The sequence below is a fragment of the Lissotriton vulgaris genome, chromosome 5 (assembly GCF_964263255.1).
Source record: "Lissotriton vulgaris chromosome 5, aLisVul1.2, whole genome shotgun sequence".
Classification (NCBI taxonomy): Eukaryota; Metazoa; Chordata; class Amphibia; order Caudata; family Salamandridae; genus Lissotriton; species Lissotriton vulgaris.
Genome location: NC_141693.1, coordinates 1,728,428,098 through 1,728,445,314, shown reverse-complemented (window position 1 = coordinate 1,728,445,314; position 17,217 = coordinate 1,728,428,098). Strand labels below are relative to the sequence as shown.

At 47.5% G+C, this 17,217-nt stretch overlaps 1 protein-coding gene across 1 annotated transcript in view; it reads right to left on the bottom strand.

Annotated features, from left to right (window-relative positions):
- LOC147717052 (all-trans-retinol 13,14-reductase-like) overlaps positions 1–17,217 on the bottom strand; it is a 210,609-nt gene that overhangs the window by 91,403 nt on the left and 101,989 nt on the right. Inside the window, exon 6 of the mRNA XM_086923955.1 lies at positions 5,040–5,159. Within this exon, the coding sequence (XP_086780081.1) occupies positions 5,040–5,159 (120 nt within the window). The remainder of the gene's footprint in view (positions 1–5,039; positions 5,160–17,217) is intronic.

Genomic DNA, 17,217 nt, shown 5'->3' with positions numbered 1-17,217 from the left:
TGACCAATCCACGGGGAGGACGTGGTCGATCGTAACTGCGTCACGTTGAGCGATAATGGCATCTAAGGTTGCTCCTTTATTGTGTGTTTCTTCTGAGCAGAATTGGGTCAGATTGGCGTCCTGAAGAAGATTGTTTAGGGTTAGAATTAGCGAATTGTTTACCTCTTTCCAACATAGGTTGAGGTCACCAAGAATTAGGTTGTTTGAGTGACCGAGCGAGAAGTGAGCAATCAGGTCCGACAAGTGTTCCCCGAATGCGGAGGAGTTGCCTGGTGGATGGTATAGAGGATGGCAGAGTATTGCTCTGTTGTTGTTTGTCTTGATGTTGGTGGTGAAAGATTCAATGGTGCTATAATTGAAGGCGTCCATTTCCACAATGGCAAAGTTGTTCTTATGGTCTTTTCTGTCCTTGTTGATGATAGTTAAGTCTGGGGGCATCAACATATCTAGGCTTGGTGCGGAGAACTCGTTTAGCCAAGTCTCGGTGATTAACACAATGTCTATGTCATGGGAGAGGATGGATTCTGCTAATTCTGTTGCAGGTTTGGAGGCTGATCTACCGTTTTTGAGCATGCAGTTGGTAGTGGACTCCACTTTTGTGAGTTTCTTTACGAGGGGGGCCTGGGTATGTTAGTGAGGAGGGCTGGGTGTCTTGGTGAGTTCAGGGCATGGTGATCCTTTCTAAAACCTGTGATCACTAGGATCTTGGATTTAGGGGAGGCTGTGGAGGGAAGAGTCGTAGGTTAAAGATAGCTCCGCCGCTTCCTTGGAGGACATTGCTGCTTTGGTTCTTCTGGGTCTTTGTGGTCAGTTCTCAGTGTCGGTTTCTCAGGTTCTCTGTGTCAGGGTCGCTGGGGGGATGGGGAACTCACTCAGGTGTGGCAATTTGTGAGGTCTTAGATGGGTGGAGCTGTTCAGAGTGGGAGTCCGGGGAGGAATCAGCCTAGTCTTTCTGGCCAAGTCAAGGTTGGTTAAGATTTTGCTTAAGCCCAGGGTTATCAGTTCTAGCTGGCTTTCTAGAAGGGCGAGACGATGCTACATGTTTACCTGGGGGGTGTATGGGCGGCTTGGGCAGGGACGTCTCGGGAGGAGGTAGGCATGTCTGTGTTGTGAGTCCTATTGGAGGTAGCGCTGTCTGTGTTTGGAACCGTAGGTAGGGGGAGTGGTGGGTCATGACACGGTTTCGCCGTCCTATTGTCCACGGCAGGAGTGAGGTAGTTAAAGGTCTGAGATTGCAGGTGAGGGTCATTCCTAGCTTGAAGGTTGGGGTGATTGGGGGGTGAGGGTGACACTTGGCGGGAAGTTGGAGCTCCTGAATCGTGGGGGCAGAGGTGCGGGTGGTGACTCGTGTAGGAAAGGTGGTATTTCTGGTAAATGACATGGTATATGATATGTAAGATCAGTTCATGAGATGATATTTCCTGCAGGTTTGTTCCTGGCACCACTTCCTGAAATACAATTTTAAACCGCTAGGAAGTTTAAAAGATGTCAACTCTGTTGGGAGACAGACACAGCACAGAGAGGAAAGACATGTCTAGCTAGAAAAGAGACAACAATGAACATTTGAAAGGGATGTCTTACTAAAAAATAGAGCTATATTACAGGCCTTCTCTTTTTTTCTTCTTTACAAGTTTTTAAGTACAACTTTTGTGCCCGGTTATGAAAGACATTTCGCAGTAGATGCAAATTCATCTCCTCTTGGCCTCTCTGTGTACTCAAGGCCAAGGTGTAGTTACTCTGGCCGCGTTTGATGTGTGGGGTGCTTGTGTGACACAATCCATCTCTCTCTCCCAGTCTCTCTCTCATTCACCCCTCTCACGTCGTCTCGCAAATACACACACATATACATCTTACACTGGCGACAGTAGTTAGTTAGGTCTGAGCTTCCATAGAAAAGGCTTTTTTCATTTTTTGTTTTCCTACTAACTTTGGTGTCATTTGAGAAATCTACACCGATACATACGAATAACAACTGAACAGAATTACACCAAACTTGGCATGAAGTTAAAGCTTTGCTCAAGGACTGTGCTCTTGTCCAAAGACAAAAAGTTTTATTTGTTAAGGAACTCCTACAGAGGTCCACAAAATGCATCAAATGAAGCTATGGGAAAGGATGCATAGTAACAATTCAATCACAACAGGGGTGAGGGAGCAAAGTTCAATAGTGCGATAAAAAATATATTTGCTAATAACTTTGTGTGGGTTTGTGTTGTGTGAGCTCAGCCAAGCCTCACGCTGGGATGTAGAATGTGGAGAGTCACTGAGGATTCCCACGTCTGCAGTTGCTGCCTGAGGTTTGGTGTTGCCAGATGTACAATAAAACTGGTGCTCCTCTTATTGGTGTTGTCCTCTTTTCACGTATAGTTTTACATATCTTGGTATACACCATATTTAGTGTACTTGTGATATTTTGAGTTTCAAGCAAACCTATCACGCAGGGCTACACTTAAAGGTATTCTCAAATAGCAGCAATTCCCAATTTCACTCCCATAGGACTCTAGCAATCTTTGCTCTGCTACATATAGAAACACTGAAGGAAATTATAGCAATCTTGGAACGAAAGTAAAACTTTAGAAGTAAGGTGCTTAGCTTGGAGTAAAACAGTTGAATAGTTTACAAGTAATTAGCAAAACCTCTGCCCAATTGGACAAAGACACCTTTAGCTCCCAATGTCCATTTGAGTTTGCAATACCAAAGTTTAGTTTGAGAATCCATTACAACAGGGTCCACAAGTAAACTACATGACCAGGCCTTAAAGCCAACCCATGCCACATGTGTTTGAAGGCTGTGTGCATTGGGGGTTGGTAGTCTACAGCAGGTTAGCATAATATTGGAAACTGAAATTTTCTTTTTTTTACTTTCTTTATTGTTTTACAGCTCTCGTTGTTACATAGATAATATATATATATATATTTTTTTAATCCCTGCATCTTTGGTGTAGGTAGTGTGATTGCTAAATCAATAGTTGTCTCATTATGTGACAATGCGTACAATGTCATAGTGGTTAAGTTAAAACACATCCTTTTATCAACTGCACAACATTCACATCAATCTAGTACAGTGATGTGTTTTTTTTCTAAGTAGGTTTCAACTCATTCGCAGCCGTGAGCACTAACATGTTCCAGGTGATTCAGTGTCCCGCAATATTTACTGAGTGTCCTCTTCACCGGATTTACTATGCAAATAATCTCTTAGGGGTTGCCAAATATCTTTGGGTCTTGACTTAGGAGGTTGCAACATGTTGTATAGTTCAATATTGGTATCACAATAGGTTAAACTTTTGATCCATTGTGCCACAGTTGGCGTGCTTTTACGCCCTCCCTCTATCGTGACATATCCAAGCGACGCATTAGGGATATTGGCGGCAGGGCCAACAGGGGGATGATTTAATCTGTAGTTGTGAACAAAGCAAACACAAGCTGGAGTGCTGAAACTTTTCAAACACACACCCACAGTCCAGATCTGGGTTGAATCCATCATCATTCTTTAGCTCACTTTGCCACCCCAGTACAGACACAGCTATATGCAAATCAGTCTTGACCCTGTGCCTCATGGGAACAGTCCAGCCCAAACTGCCAAGACATGTCTTTTCTGGACCAGAGACAAGCATCCTGGGACCGGTTTCAGGCTAACAGCCCTCATCAGCCAGGCTAGCTTGAATCCAGTGACAAAGTGAGCAAGGGACCCAAGTCTGGGCATACCCTGCCAACTTAGGGTAAACAAAGCAAACACAAGGAGATGATGGACGGAGTGCTGAACTTTTCTAACACTCACCCCCAGTCAGTTGGGTGAATGTATGACATTGTTCTGCATTCTGTCCATTAGTTGTTCTTTTTGCATTAATCTGTAGTTGTGTCATGTGTTCTAACTCGACAAAAATGGTGCTCCAAAATTCTGCTATCTTACCGCAAGCCCAGGTCATGTGGATAAAGTCTGCTGTAGGGGGCTGGCATTCAGAGCATTGCAATGTGCAGAAGGGATCTATGTGTGCTATGGTTACTCGTGTCATATAAATCCTACGTAGATATTTGTAATTGAGCAGTTTGTGTCGATGATTGCAGGATGTGCGGGTGAGCTTACAGCACTCTAGCCATACCTTATCTGTGAGTGGTTGCCCTGGGTCTACCTCCCATGCAGCTCTTAATTTAGTATCATGTACCGGCATTAAGTCTAGGCTTGCGTGGTACAGTTTCGAGATCAATCTGTCTACCTCACATATGGCCGCCATGCCATTCCAATATCGTGACTTCCCCAAAATCATATATCAATATATATAACATGTGTAAGGATAGGGTGGAGTAATGTTCTAGTTAAGAATAGAGGATTGTGCATTTGCATGCATTCGCAGAGAGAAGAAAGACATTGAAAACTTGAGCTAGATGCATCTCTCTGGCTCAGCTCAGGGTCTTCTTCAACCCTTGAGCCCAAATCGAACCAAGCATTCTCAGGAGGTGATGTGGCCTAGTGGCTACAGTTGCCGACCAGACAATGTAATATGTGGAACCAGGTTCGAATCTAGGCGTCAACTCAGGATCCAGTCGTCCAGTTAATTCCAATAAAGATACTTGAGCCGAAAATAAAACGTGTAACTAGCTTGTATATGTAAAGCACTCTTATGTCCTTGGACAAGTTTGTACTTTGGAAAACTGCCAAACAAATGCGATTTCTGTCTGTCACCCACACTCTACCCTCATACGCCAACAAGTAAAGACAACCCATTGGCCTTTGATGTCAGATATACCCATGTAGTGGCGGAATTGCGTGGTGCGAAACTGGAACATCTGAGATCAATCGCGGCTTCCATTCTTGACCAAATTGTATGATCCTAGGGCAATACTTTATTTAACCAAGCCTTCGTTTCATACGCGATCAGATTTGAGACCTCCTTCAGATAGGTGAGTTGAGGGTGTGCGCTGTACCAAAGTCTCTAATGTGACCAATTCTTTATTCCAACACCCTGCAAGGAGTTTTATGTTATCTAAAGTCCTCACTTTCCAACTTTAAGTAAATAGTTATTTCCCTTAGTAAGCAGTACTCACCAGGCTTTGCGCTGATCTCTGGGGGCAGCAGTCGCCCATAGGTGTTGAACATTCCAGCAGCTGAAATGACCACTGGAGCGAACACATTGATCTCTTCATTGCCCTTCTTCACAGCTACACCTAGAAGAAAACAAAGGTAGATTTAAAGGGTTTTGAAATGACCCCAGAGGTTGGTCTATATCAGCAATAGAGTAATGTATGTCTTGGTATTTCCTAGACATTCATGCCCTCAAAAAGCCCAGCTGTGATATAGGATTATTAACACAATTTTGTAAAGACAAAAGTCCCCACCATCTAGTGCAGCTGCCATCATCACATGCTATTCTCCCCCGGGATCTAAGTCCCTCAGCTGCCTCTGCCTCTCCAGCCTAGCACCAGGATACTGCTTGTGAAGACTGAAGAGCACAAATGCGGAAAATAAAAAAAACAACTCTATAGGTGCACATAGGAGAACTTCTTTCTGTGCTATTTGTTTAATATGCAGCCCAGGGGCTTGGGCTGACGGGGTATACTTATCTTTTATTCCGTGTTATGTTGACAAACATTACATGCAGTTGTCTTTGGAGATTAGCTGGTGTTAAAAAGAATAAAATGCTTAATGAACGATCCAATTTACCTCCTTGTAAAGGTACCCCTAACGGTTCATAAACATTTATCTTGCAATCGCATTTACGTTCTTAAGAAGGAGGACGAGTGTTGCCCACACACGACCTCCCCATGACAAACATCTTCATCTTCTCCCTTTTTTTGAGGATGACTGAACGGAATCCACAGAGTCCCCCCCAAACCCCCTCCCCAACCACCAGAGGTTTCACCTGAAACCCCTGATTGTAAGCTGCAAGCTCAGCTATCCAGTCATCCCACCCTGCTCTCTGAGAAAGGAAACCTGAGTGGTTATTGGGCATCTGTTAACTGCCCACATTTGAGACTATATGACGTGGATCTGTCTGGCAGCTCATTGAACATCTGGAGCGTGGAGCTCTTGTTGTTGTGGTATATACGGTGCATGGAGCTGGTGCCTACTGTAGCTGTATGCCAGAATAAAAGTTAAAGTATTGTCTGACAGAAATAATTTCCTAAATGTCGTTTACATAAATATTGTGAATTGGATGTTATGTGCTCTCCTTCTAACGTGCTCCAAGAAAGTCTGCCCAAGAGATCAACTTTAGTTTCAGATCGGGGCAAGCAAACCCCTTTGTCACTTATTTCTATAATTTTTTTCGTGGTTACCTTTTAATCTGGTGTGTACAGTGATTCAGAAAGCCGTGGACTAGTCAACTAGTCAAAATCAGGATTTTTTTAAAATCCACACAAGCAGGTGGTTAGCCCTAGTCTGACCTGCAAGCAGTCTTCCGGCTGGTCTAGGCCATTTCAGCCCCAGCTCCAGTACCATGAGGCTTCCGCTTCGATCCTTACTCTCTCTCTGCTGAGGGTCAGCCTCGTCAATGAATTGATTTTCTCTGCTTTTTGACTCTCATTTTTGGGCCTATTATTGGGATTCGATTTTTGGGCCTTTTCTCTCTAATTTTGAGTTTACTTTGTCCCTTTCTCTCCATTTCTGCCTTGTTGTGTGTGCCTTTCTCTCTCCTTGTGAACCATTTCTTGTGCCTTGCTCTTTGTTCTGAATCATTCCTGTGCCTTTTTTCCTCTGTTCTGACCCCCTATTCATTCCTGTTTTTACCCATTTTCGTTGAGCCTTCTCTCTGTTTTTTTGTACTCGCTATCCTGTTCATTTTTTTCTCCCTTGTTCTCTGTGTGCTCGTTTTGTTTTACCGCACTCCCTCCCCCAGTGCTCCTTACCTGTTTTCCCTCTCATTGGCCTTGTGCCCCGTGCCTCCCACAACCCCACCCACTGCTCCACTCCCCTCTCCCAGGATCTAATCGATGGTATTCACAGCCTATACAGTGTCCGGATCGCTGGCCCGCTGCACTTCTCCTGGTGCTCAACACCGCTGTTACATGCCACAGTACTGCAACGTCTCACCGCACAACACTGAAGGAACCTTCACTTGCAGCTGCTGACATTTTGTTTGCACCCTCATGCCAACAACCGCCACAACCACACTAACAGAAGCCAGCACATCACCTGCTCAGGTACTCTCAAACCAGTCCCCACCCACACCCCACTCCTGACTTTCATGTGTGCTCCTCAACACCCACTAGCCCAGCAGACACACCACAGAGATCTGGGACCTGCAGAAAGACTGTCTCTTCTTTATGGACACATGGCTAAAGCCACCGTGGACACCGAACATCAACATGGCCATCCCCATGGATACAAGATAATCAGACAGGACCACCAGCACATGCCCAGAGGAGCAATAGCTATCATCTTCATGGACACCATAAGCTGCACCACTTCTGATGACACCAAAAGCAACTACATGTAACACCTCACCTCCAACATATGTATCAAAGTCAACTTCACGATGTGTGGCATCCTGGTCTATAGGCCCCGATAAGGCCCGCACCATCTTCACCAGCAACATCACACACATTGGTGTTTCCTTCATCATCAACTTCAGTGCCTTCATCTGCTGGGAGACCTAAACTTTCACTTGGAGGACCACACTGACTCAACTCAATCATACTCCTTGAAAGCCTGGAAAACTTGAGACTCATCCAGCAAATATCTAGATGGACTGATGCTGCTGGACACCTCTTAGAGCCCGTGTTCACTTCCTTTAATGACATGACCATCACCCATCACCTAGACAGATCACACCTTTGTCAGTTTCAACATCAGCATCCCACAGAAAACCATCCACCGCAGGCCTAGCACATTACTGCTGGAAGAAAATACCAAGGGCGGGCTTCTATCTTCTCTGCAAATGACCCTAAGCACACTGACAACCTAGCAGAAGACATCAAAAACGTAAGTACCTGTATTACCACCTGCACCAACCCTCTGACCCTCGAAAAAAAGCCTAACAGAAAGAACACAAACCAAGGCTAGTTGGTACACGAAAGAACTCCGGTTAACCAACTGATACTACAGGCAACTGAAACACAGGTGGTGAGTGAGCCAGTATGTATAGAAGTTTGACCTAAAGTGCTACCACCAGTAAATTTGGAACACAAAATGGATGTCCGTTACAAAGCACATGGATGCCAGCATCAACAGCAGCAAATACATTTTCTCCATCATCAAAAATGTCTTCAGGCCCACAACCACCGCCAGCGACATCACCTCATCCCTTGAACTATTCAATGAACTCTTTTAGCAACAAAATTACAGCCATATATGACAACTTCAATACCCAACTGGCGCCCATCAACCTTGCAACAGTTTACCAATCTTTGTCGAAGAACCGCATGGAACACCATCACCCACAGACAAGACTGCAACAACCAAGAAGTTCATCCACTCCGGGGCCCTATTGAACCGATGCCCCGATCATGCTTTCAACAAAGGACTCCATCAACACAGCCATTTTCACTGAAGCCTGGAAGCACGCCCTACTGAAGAAGCCCTTACCAGACACCAGACAAGCTCACTAACCAACAACCAAGCTCCCTCCTACTAAGATCCCGGAGAAGGTAATTAACAAATATCTCATGGTCAATCTCCAGCTCCTCGCCAACATGCAGTCAGGATTCAGACCCAACCACAGCATGGAGACAGCTCTCATTGCAATGACTGAAGACATCCGTATAATCCTAGACAGAGGCGGCCCTCATCCTACTGGACCTCAAAGGTGATGTTATTAGTGACTTCATTATGTAATTGAACATGTCATGAGGGATGTAATATGTGATGTTATGGTGGTGTAATATGGAACTTTGCTTTTTTCATTGAATTAGTGGAGTTTCTTTAATGTTAAGTAAGATATTATTATGAGACCTAACTGTAACGTCATTTTAACCTTTGTTTTTTCAGTGAATCTGTTTTTTTAATGTAAAGTAAGGTTTTATTACTCTACTTAACTATATCATCACCTTTAGATTTTTTTAAAAATATTTTTATTGACAAAGTGCATGACAGACAGATAGACAGTAATTACATACAGTACTTGCAAGTTACAATTAACGCCGCGCCTGGGACAGAGGCCGGAAAAGCATATATATTAAACAGGCACTTCTCGGTCTCTACTTCTCCGCATTTCCAGTTCCACCACAGGTGATACACATACCTCCCCCCTATAGAAATTCCACTTCAACCATTTCCTATCCCAGTTCTTCGGGCACCCCCTAGCTATAAAAACTTCTTTCTCTGCTACCATACATCTATCAAATTCTTTCAGCCATACTGCCACTGCCGGCGGCACCTCTCCGCCCCACCCCCTCGCTATCTTTCTCTTGACTAGCGTCTAGCCTAGCGTTGCCAATTGCTGTTCCATTTCAGTTAGGTCTGTATCTTCCCATACATTAGGCAAACCCAAGCGGGGCGTCAGGCTTAGCATCTTCCCCAATGCAGATTGCACATGAGTTGTGCCCCTGTCCCATAGATCCCGCACAAACGGGCATTCTCACACCATATGATAAAAGGTAGCTGGCTGCCAGCAACCCTTCAAACACAGGTCATTTTGTCTAGACCCGATCTTTGCTAGTGTTATTCCCGTGAAATAGGAGCGGTGTAGGATACGAAGCTGTATTAATCTAAATCTGAGCGTAATAGCAGCCTCTCTGGGTGACATAACCGCCTGTCGCCAATCCTCCTCATCAATCGGCCCAAGGTCTCCCTCCCAGTGCCCCTTAAGATTTCCGAAGGTATCAGGCAAATTATAACTACGTTTTTTATAGGTCTAGGAGATTGCCTTGGACTGCAACAGCCCATCCAACAAGCGATCCTCAAGGGGTGACGGTTCCATTATGTCCTTGCAGCTAGGAAAGGCCGCCTGCAAAGCAGGACTAATTTGCAGATACCTAAAAACCTCTCCTGGGGCCAAATGGTAGGCCTTTAGCAGCTCATCAAATCTGAGAATCGCTCCTCTTTTAACCAGGTCCTTGACTGTCGAGATACCAATGACATCCCACCTATCAAACCACGGGTGATAGCAAAGCATGCCGAGTTTCTGTGAATACCACAGTGGCGTTGCCTTGGTGAGCACCCCCGCCCATCCCAGACGTGAGTTGGCTAACCACCAGATCTGTACCGTATGTAAAGTGGAGCCAATATACTGTTGCTTCTTAGTACAGGAATACAGGGCCCCCAGATAGCCCGAGCGATCCATCTGATACCTATCTAGGGCACATGCCGGGTCATCTGGCGGGGCGTACCTCCATCTATTTACAGCCATCAATTGAGAAGCCCAATAATACAACCGTACGTCGGGCAATGCAATGTCCCCATCCTACCATCCTTTCATCAGTTTCTGAAGTGCAATCCTTTGGGGCTTTACCATCCCAGAGCAGTGTACGTATCTCCCCTTCCACCGCTACAATATATGTATCCGGAATCCAGTGCGGGCAGTTCTGGAGAATGTACAGAAATCGCGGGAGAGCCAACATTTTAAAAAGAGCAGCGCGGCCCACCAGCAACTGAGGCAGCTACCTCCAATGTTTGACATCTATGCGCAGTCTGGCCAACGGGGGTGCCAAATTGCGGCTATAAAAGAGAACCGGATCTGGTGTATTAAAGACTCCCAGGTACTTAAATCCATCCGCCGAGACCACCAACGTACAGTCTTTAGGGAGACGAGGGGTCTGCCCATGCAGCACGTACAGTACGGACTTACTCCAATTATTTGCGTACCCCGAATACTTCCCGAAGTTCGTGAAGATGTTAAGAACTGTGTGGATAGATTTATATGGAGAGGCAAGATATAGCAATATGTCGTCGGCATAAAGAGATATTCTATCTTCACACTCTGGTGACCATCTAAAACACTGTACCATCACGTCACGGTGAATCCAGGCCGCCAGGGGCTCTAGCATGAGGGAAAACAACAGCACTGGTGCCTCTCCTTAGAGTGAACTTTCGAGACGTGTAGTTGTTGATTCTAACCTGCCCATGGATGTCAGTATACAGCAGCCTCACCCATCCTACAAATTTAGGGCCTAACCCAGCTCTCACCAGAACCTCAAAAAGATACGGCCATTCGATCAAATCGAACGCCATGGAGGCATCGAGTGACAATATAACTGCATCCTCCTCCAGATACTCCTGACGCGCCATCACATTATGGAGCCGGCCGATGTTAAGGGCGGTGTTTCTTCCAGGCATTAAGCCAGACTGGTCCGGGTGCACCAAAGAGGAAATCACTGTTCCCAGCCGCGTGGCAAGAACTTTTGCCAAGATCTTTGCCTCAAAGTTTATCAGTGAGATCGGCCTGTATGAGCGACAGTCGTCCACCGGCTTTCTGGCCTTTTGGATAACAACTATACTGGCTAGACGTTGGTCGGGCGGCAGAACTCCCGTCTCCCAGCTTTCCTGATACATTGCCCGCAAGTGCGGGACCACCTGAGAGGCCATAGCCTTAAGGAACTCCACAGGGGTACCGTTCGGCCCATCGCCTTCCCAGACTTAATTTGCCCGATGGCCTTTTGGATTTCCTCATTCGCTAGATCCGCATCTAACATATTCCTGTCCATCTCTGAAAGAGTCGGGTCATCGCTATCTGACAGCAGCCAGCGCGAGTCTTCCGCTGTATATGTCGTGGAGGGAGAATACACCTTCTCGAAGTTATCTGCAAACGCCCCCGCTATATCGCAGAGGCAATGCAGGACCTCACCACTGGGTAATGTTAGTCGGGGCACCCACTGTGCACCCTGTTCCCTCCTCACCAGCCACGCTAGTGTCTTTCCTGCCCTGTCTCCAAGCTCATAAGGCCTGTGTTGGGTGGCTGCCTGTTTGGCCAACATGTGTTCACATGCTTTGAGCTTGTACTCCTCCTGCTTTAATTTCAGACTATACAGTGCATCCTCCGAGGGATTTAACGCGTGAGCCGCCTCAAGCCCTCAGAGGGCTTCCTCCAACTGTACCAAGATCTCACGCCTTTTAGCAATATATTTCACTTTCAACAACAAGGCATACCCCTTCAGGACCACTTTATACGCCTCCCATAGCGCTTGCGCCGATCCCACAGACCCTAGATTTTCTGTCAGGAAATACCCAGTTTGCACCCCGAGCTCCTCTTTGATATCTGGAATTTTCAACAGCCATGGGTTGATGACAATAATACAACGCTGCTGCCTTTTCCTGTGAGTGAACTCCACTCCCACTGGGGAGTGATCCGAAAAACCCCGGGGATAGGTCCGGGGATGCCTGAAATTACCCACTGAGGCTGTGTATGTTAAAAAGTAGCCTATTCGGGAGAGACTGCCATGCACACTGGAAAAATATGTAAATTTGGAGTCCACTGTCTGAAGCGCCCGTCCCACATCCGAGAGGCCCAGTGCCGCGGTAAGTTCCACCATGAGCTCATACGGCCTGGCCCCTTGCCTCTGCGGGTACCTATCAACCGTGTTGTCCATTGTCATGTTGTAATCCCCACCCAGTATCAAAGTACCGTCAGGAAGTTTGGTCAATACCTGGCCTAGGTCTATTAACGGTACAAAAGGGGGTGGTGATGGACGGAACATCTGAATCAATCAAACACTCACACCCAGTCAAAAGATCTGGGTTTAATCCATCTCCGTTCTTCAGCCCACTCTGCCACCCCAGTTCAGACATGGCTATAGGCAAATCAGTCTGACCCTGTGCCTCATGGGAACAGTCCAGCCCGAACTGCCAAGCCAGATCTCTTGACTGGGTGTGAGTGTCTGATTGATTCAGAAGCTCCGTCCATCACCAACCCCTTTTGTACCGCTTTTGGCCGCCATAAGTGTGGCAGGGTATACTCAGACGTGAGTCCCTTGCTCACTTTGCCACTGGATTCAAGCAAGCCGGGCTGAAGACGGCTGGAATTCCAGAAACCGGTCCTCGGAAGCTTGTTTCCGGTCCAGGGAAGACATGGCTTGGCAGTTCGGGCTGCACTGTTCCCATGAGGTACAGGGTCAGACTGATTTGCATATAGCCATGTCTCAACTGGGGTGGCAGAGTGGGCTAAAGAACGGTGATGGATTAAACCCAGATCTCTTGACTGGGTGTGAGTGTCTGATTGATTCAGAAGCTCCGTCCATCACCAACCCCTTTTGTACCGCTAGGTCTATTAAGGCATCTCTGGTGGCAGGTAAACAGAAACTACATTCAGGACCCTCCCCTCCCACTGGGCCTCAGCTACCGCAAACCGCCCCCCGGATCCACCCACTTGTTATGTACAATCAATGGTGTGCTTTCTCTAACCAGGATACACGTGCCCCTAGATCCGGTGGTATAGTCAGCATGCACCAGGAGCCGGTATCCCCATCTATTAAGGGCCTTACTTTTATTGCCTACTAAGTGGGTTTCCTGCAATAGGACAAGATCTGGGGACTGTCTCTTCAGGTACTGCTGGACAACACCTCTCTTTATGTTATCACCTACGCCATTAACATTCCAGGGAAGGACATAGAGCACTGATTCCCGTTCAGCCCCAATCTCCCAGTAGGGGTGATACTCATAGCCCAATAGGTCAGTAATACATCGATCACTTCTTTACGCAACTCGCAATATAAGAGTAGCACTGTCACATCTGAGTCTGTCGCATTGAAAAAGAACAGAGAAAACAGAACGTAGCAACACAATACAGTTATTCTGGAACTCGTCCCTGAAGCACATACTCAGTCTATCCAATCCGTAGCATAAGAGTTCACCACAACTTTGAAAGCAATGAGAAACTGCAGAACACCCCCCCAAACATGGCAGAGTGCCTCTCAACCCCCCTGAAATGCTAAAAACGCAGAGGGAACCGACCCCCCCCTCATGCAGATACACATCACAGTTATCCTATTTCGTAGCCATCCTCTATTAACAGCAACTAAGCTGTGTCATATCACATCAATATACCCATCAAATAATACCATGTCATAAATTACCAAGTATAGAAACAGTCTTGTTACAGTGAGTCTTTCCACCCCCCCCCGCCCGTGCCCCTCTACTTGCAAATTCTTCCAGTTCCAGGCTCTTTAGTCCCACCGCCAGGGCTATCAGTCCTGCTCCTCCATCCGACTCCTCCGTAGCGGGGTCCTTGCTCGCCGCCTCCATCCAGACTCCTCTCTGCAGGCCAGATCTACTAGGGCGGTCCCTCCTTTGGCCTCCCACCGTGCTCCAGCCCTCCATCCATTCCCAGACCGCCTCTGGTGAGTCAAAGAACCACGACTTTCCATCCGACTCCACTCACAGCCGTGTCGGGAAGAACATCGCATATTTCACCTCCCGATCTCTCAACCTTGGCCGTGAAATCCGGGAAGAACGCCACCTCATAGTTATCTATCTTCAAGGGAGGGCTGGACCGTGAAGTCTGCAGTATTATGTCCCTATCTTGGAAGTTGAACACCCTGGCAATCAGGGGTCTCGGAGGTGCGCCCAGTTTTGGTCTACCACCCAGGGAGCCCTTTCTATAGAGAAGTAGCTGGACAAAGGTTTGGGCTTTAGGTGTTTCGTGATTAGCTCCTCCACATACAGATCTACAGCCGGCCCCTCCGTTCTTTCCGGAACCCCTAAAATTTGAATGTTATTACGGCGGGCTCGGCCTTCATAATCGTCTAGCTGTTGCGACATTCTTGCCTGCTTCTGTTGCATGTTGAGCATTTGTCTCTGGAGTTCCGATGTGTTTCTGCAGGGCGCTCGTCACTCTATTAAGTTCCTTAACTTTCTCATCCATTTTCTTAAAGTCCGCTCTGAGCAAAGAGACCTCAACAGTGACTGAGTCCACTAAAGTACGCACCCCACCTATTGCCGCCATAACATCATGAAGAGTTGGCTCCGGTCCCGGTGCAGGGGTCACTGCCGCCCCATCTCTTTCCGATCGCGGTGATTCGCCTTTTTCACCCGTTTTAGACAATGCGAACTTCGCCAACTGTTTCTGGGCATTAGCTTTGGGACCCTTCCCTCCTGTAGCCATGACTGCGGAGCCTCGAATCTTCAGACAAAAGCAGAGGGTAGCCTAGAGGATACAATCGCAACCAATTGAAGGGTACAACTAAGACAGTACTCAGCACTGGGTAGTGATTCTTTCCGGGGTCCCTCACTTTGAGCAGGCCTTCACTCACAATGGTTGACTGCAGGAGTCAAGGGCCAGCTGCCCCTGCGTTCAGTGTAGGACTCCTTAGTCCCTTAGTCACAGCCCACTAGTAGAGACTCTCAGTAGCTCTCCACAGTGCCAACGTTCCTGCTCCTCAAGGTGCAGCAGGAAGGGCCGACACACACCACGCCAGTTCAGGCTCGAGGTCAGGAGCCCGCCAAAGCAATGTCTAAGACTCAACACAGCGCCCACACCAGAGGTCCACATGCGTGATCTCCGCTGCAGTTTCTACTAGGCTATTTGAGTAGAGCAGCACCCTGACAGCTGTCACTCTAGGCTCCTGCCCGCAGGGCCCTCACGCGGATCTATCTGTCCAGAAGGATCTCAATCAGGCTGTACACAATCGCCACCCTGCCTTCTGGTTCAGCTGTCTTCATGCTCCTTCCTCACTCCACCACCATCGAAGCACTGCACACAGTCCTGTAAACAGGCTACACCCCCTCCGGACAAGGAGCAACTGCCAGTGCTCCTCTAACACCTCCTGCAGCCAAGCGGTCCCCCCCTGCAAGGAAAGTACAGGGCATCAGTGGGGAGTTCAAGCGCCACTACTTCCAGGCATAGGCTCACTCTGTGTTAGGCCGCAGTTCAGAGGCTGTAACAGCCGTAATATAGCCCACCTTCCAGCCGCCGAGCCGTCACAGTCTTCTACACTGCTGGGCCTTCTCCACCCGCCCCCGCAAGCAATAGGGCCAATGCGCCCACCGAGGTCTTCCGCTGCCACCTCCCTGGACTGCTTTTACCTCACTGGGCCTCCGCAGGGAGTCTTCTCCGGGCCGCCATTCACACTGTGGCCCTCCTCACCATGTAGGCCACAAAGCTGGGGCCTCCATTACCAGGGCGTCCGCCGGGTCTGCACTCTATCTCTCGTTGTGCCAGATGAATTGTCGCGGACTCGCCAACGCAGACCTCATGCCGCCTCCATCGTTCGCTACACCTCACTGCTGGCAGCGGAACTCTCGGGGGAAGGTCACCGTGTCGAGGCCTTCTCTCTCCTCACGGGCCGCACCGCGGGGCCGCCATTTCCCTGCCGGAGCATTGCACAGCCAGGACGATTCTACAGGGAAAGGTGCCGCGGCGGGGGTCCGAAAGTGGCACGGGGGGGTCAGGAACCAAAAACCCACCAGCTTGTAGTGTCGCACAACCTCTGATGGCTCAGGGTACAACAGGATAGCCGCAGGAGGGAAGAAGCTTGTTTAGGCAGCGGCAATTTCCCACGGCTGCAAGCCACGCCCCCCCTAACCTTTAGATTTTTAAGTGAATTTCTAGGGGTGGTTTTAACATAAAATATGATCGTACTACTATACCGAACTATTACAAGACTGGCCTGTGGCAGACAGTCTGGAGGTCTCCCCCCCCTCCTCTCCACCCCCACCCACTGCATGGCCAATCAATGAGAGTGCTAATTATAGGATAAAGGGGTGGCATTTTAAATAAGGCCGCCTGCTTTCTGTGTCATGGGGTTACCACATCAGTATCTAAAAGGCCATTGGCTTTGTCAATGGGTCACCACGTCAATGTATGAGGGCAAGCCTATTGCCTTTGTCAAGGAGTCACCATCTTAATAAAACAGCCATCATGTTCAAAATAAACATTCAAAACAATATAATCCAATACCATATTCAAATGTATTAATTAATGACATAATAACAAGCATTGCAATTTGTGTCAACAAACCTTTAAATAACACATAGGTATTCAAAACAAAACAAGTTTTTACACTTCTCAATCCACATATTGCAGCCATAAAACCAACTACAAAGGGGCCACTGCAATCTTCGGCTGAAAAGAAAAAACTCCAGCTCTGGAAATGCTTATAAGCTCGACAAACCTTTCCTGGGGTTACACAGTTTACAACCAAGGAGGGAAAGGGTTACTTCTAAAAATGTATTTCTAAGGGGCTGCTGTATTCACTGCAACCTCCTGCAACATTTTTGTTACCGGTTGGTGGTGCTCCTGCCCTAAACAATATATAAAGGTAAAACAATATCCCAAAAGGTATGAATGAAAAGGCAATTTATATTGCATGCGCAAGGCATTACATAGGTCATAGAAAGGAGACACTTATTCAAAGG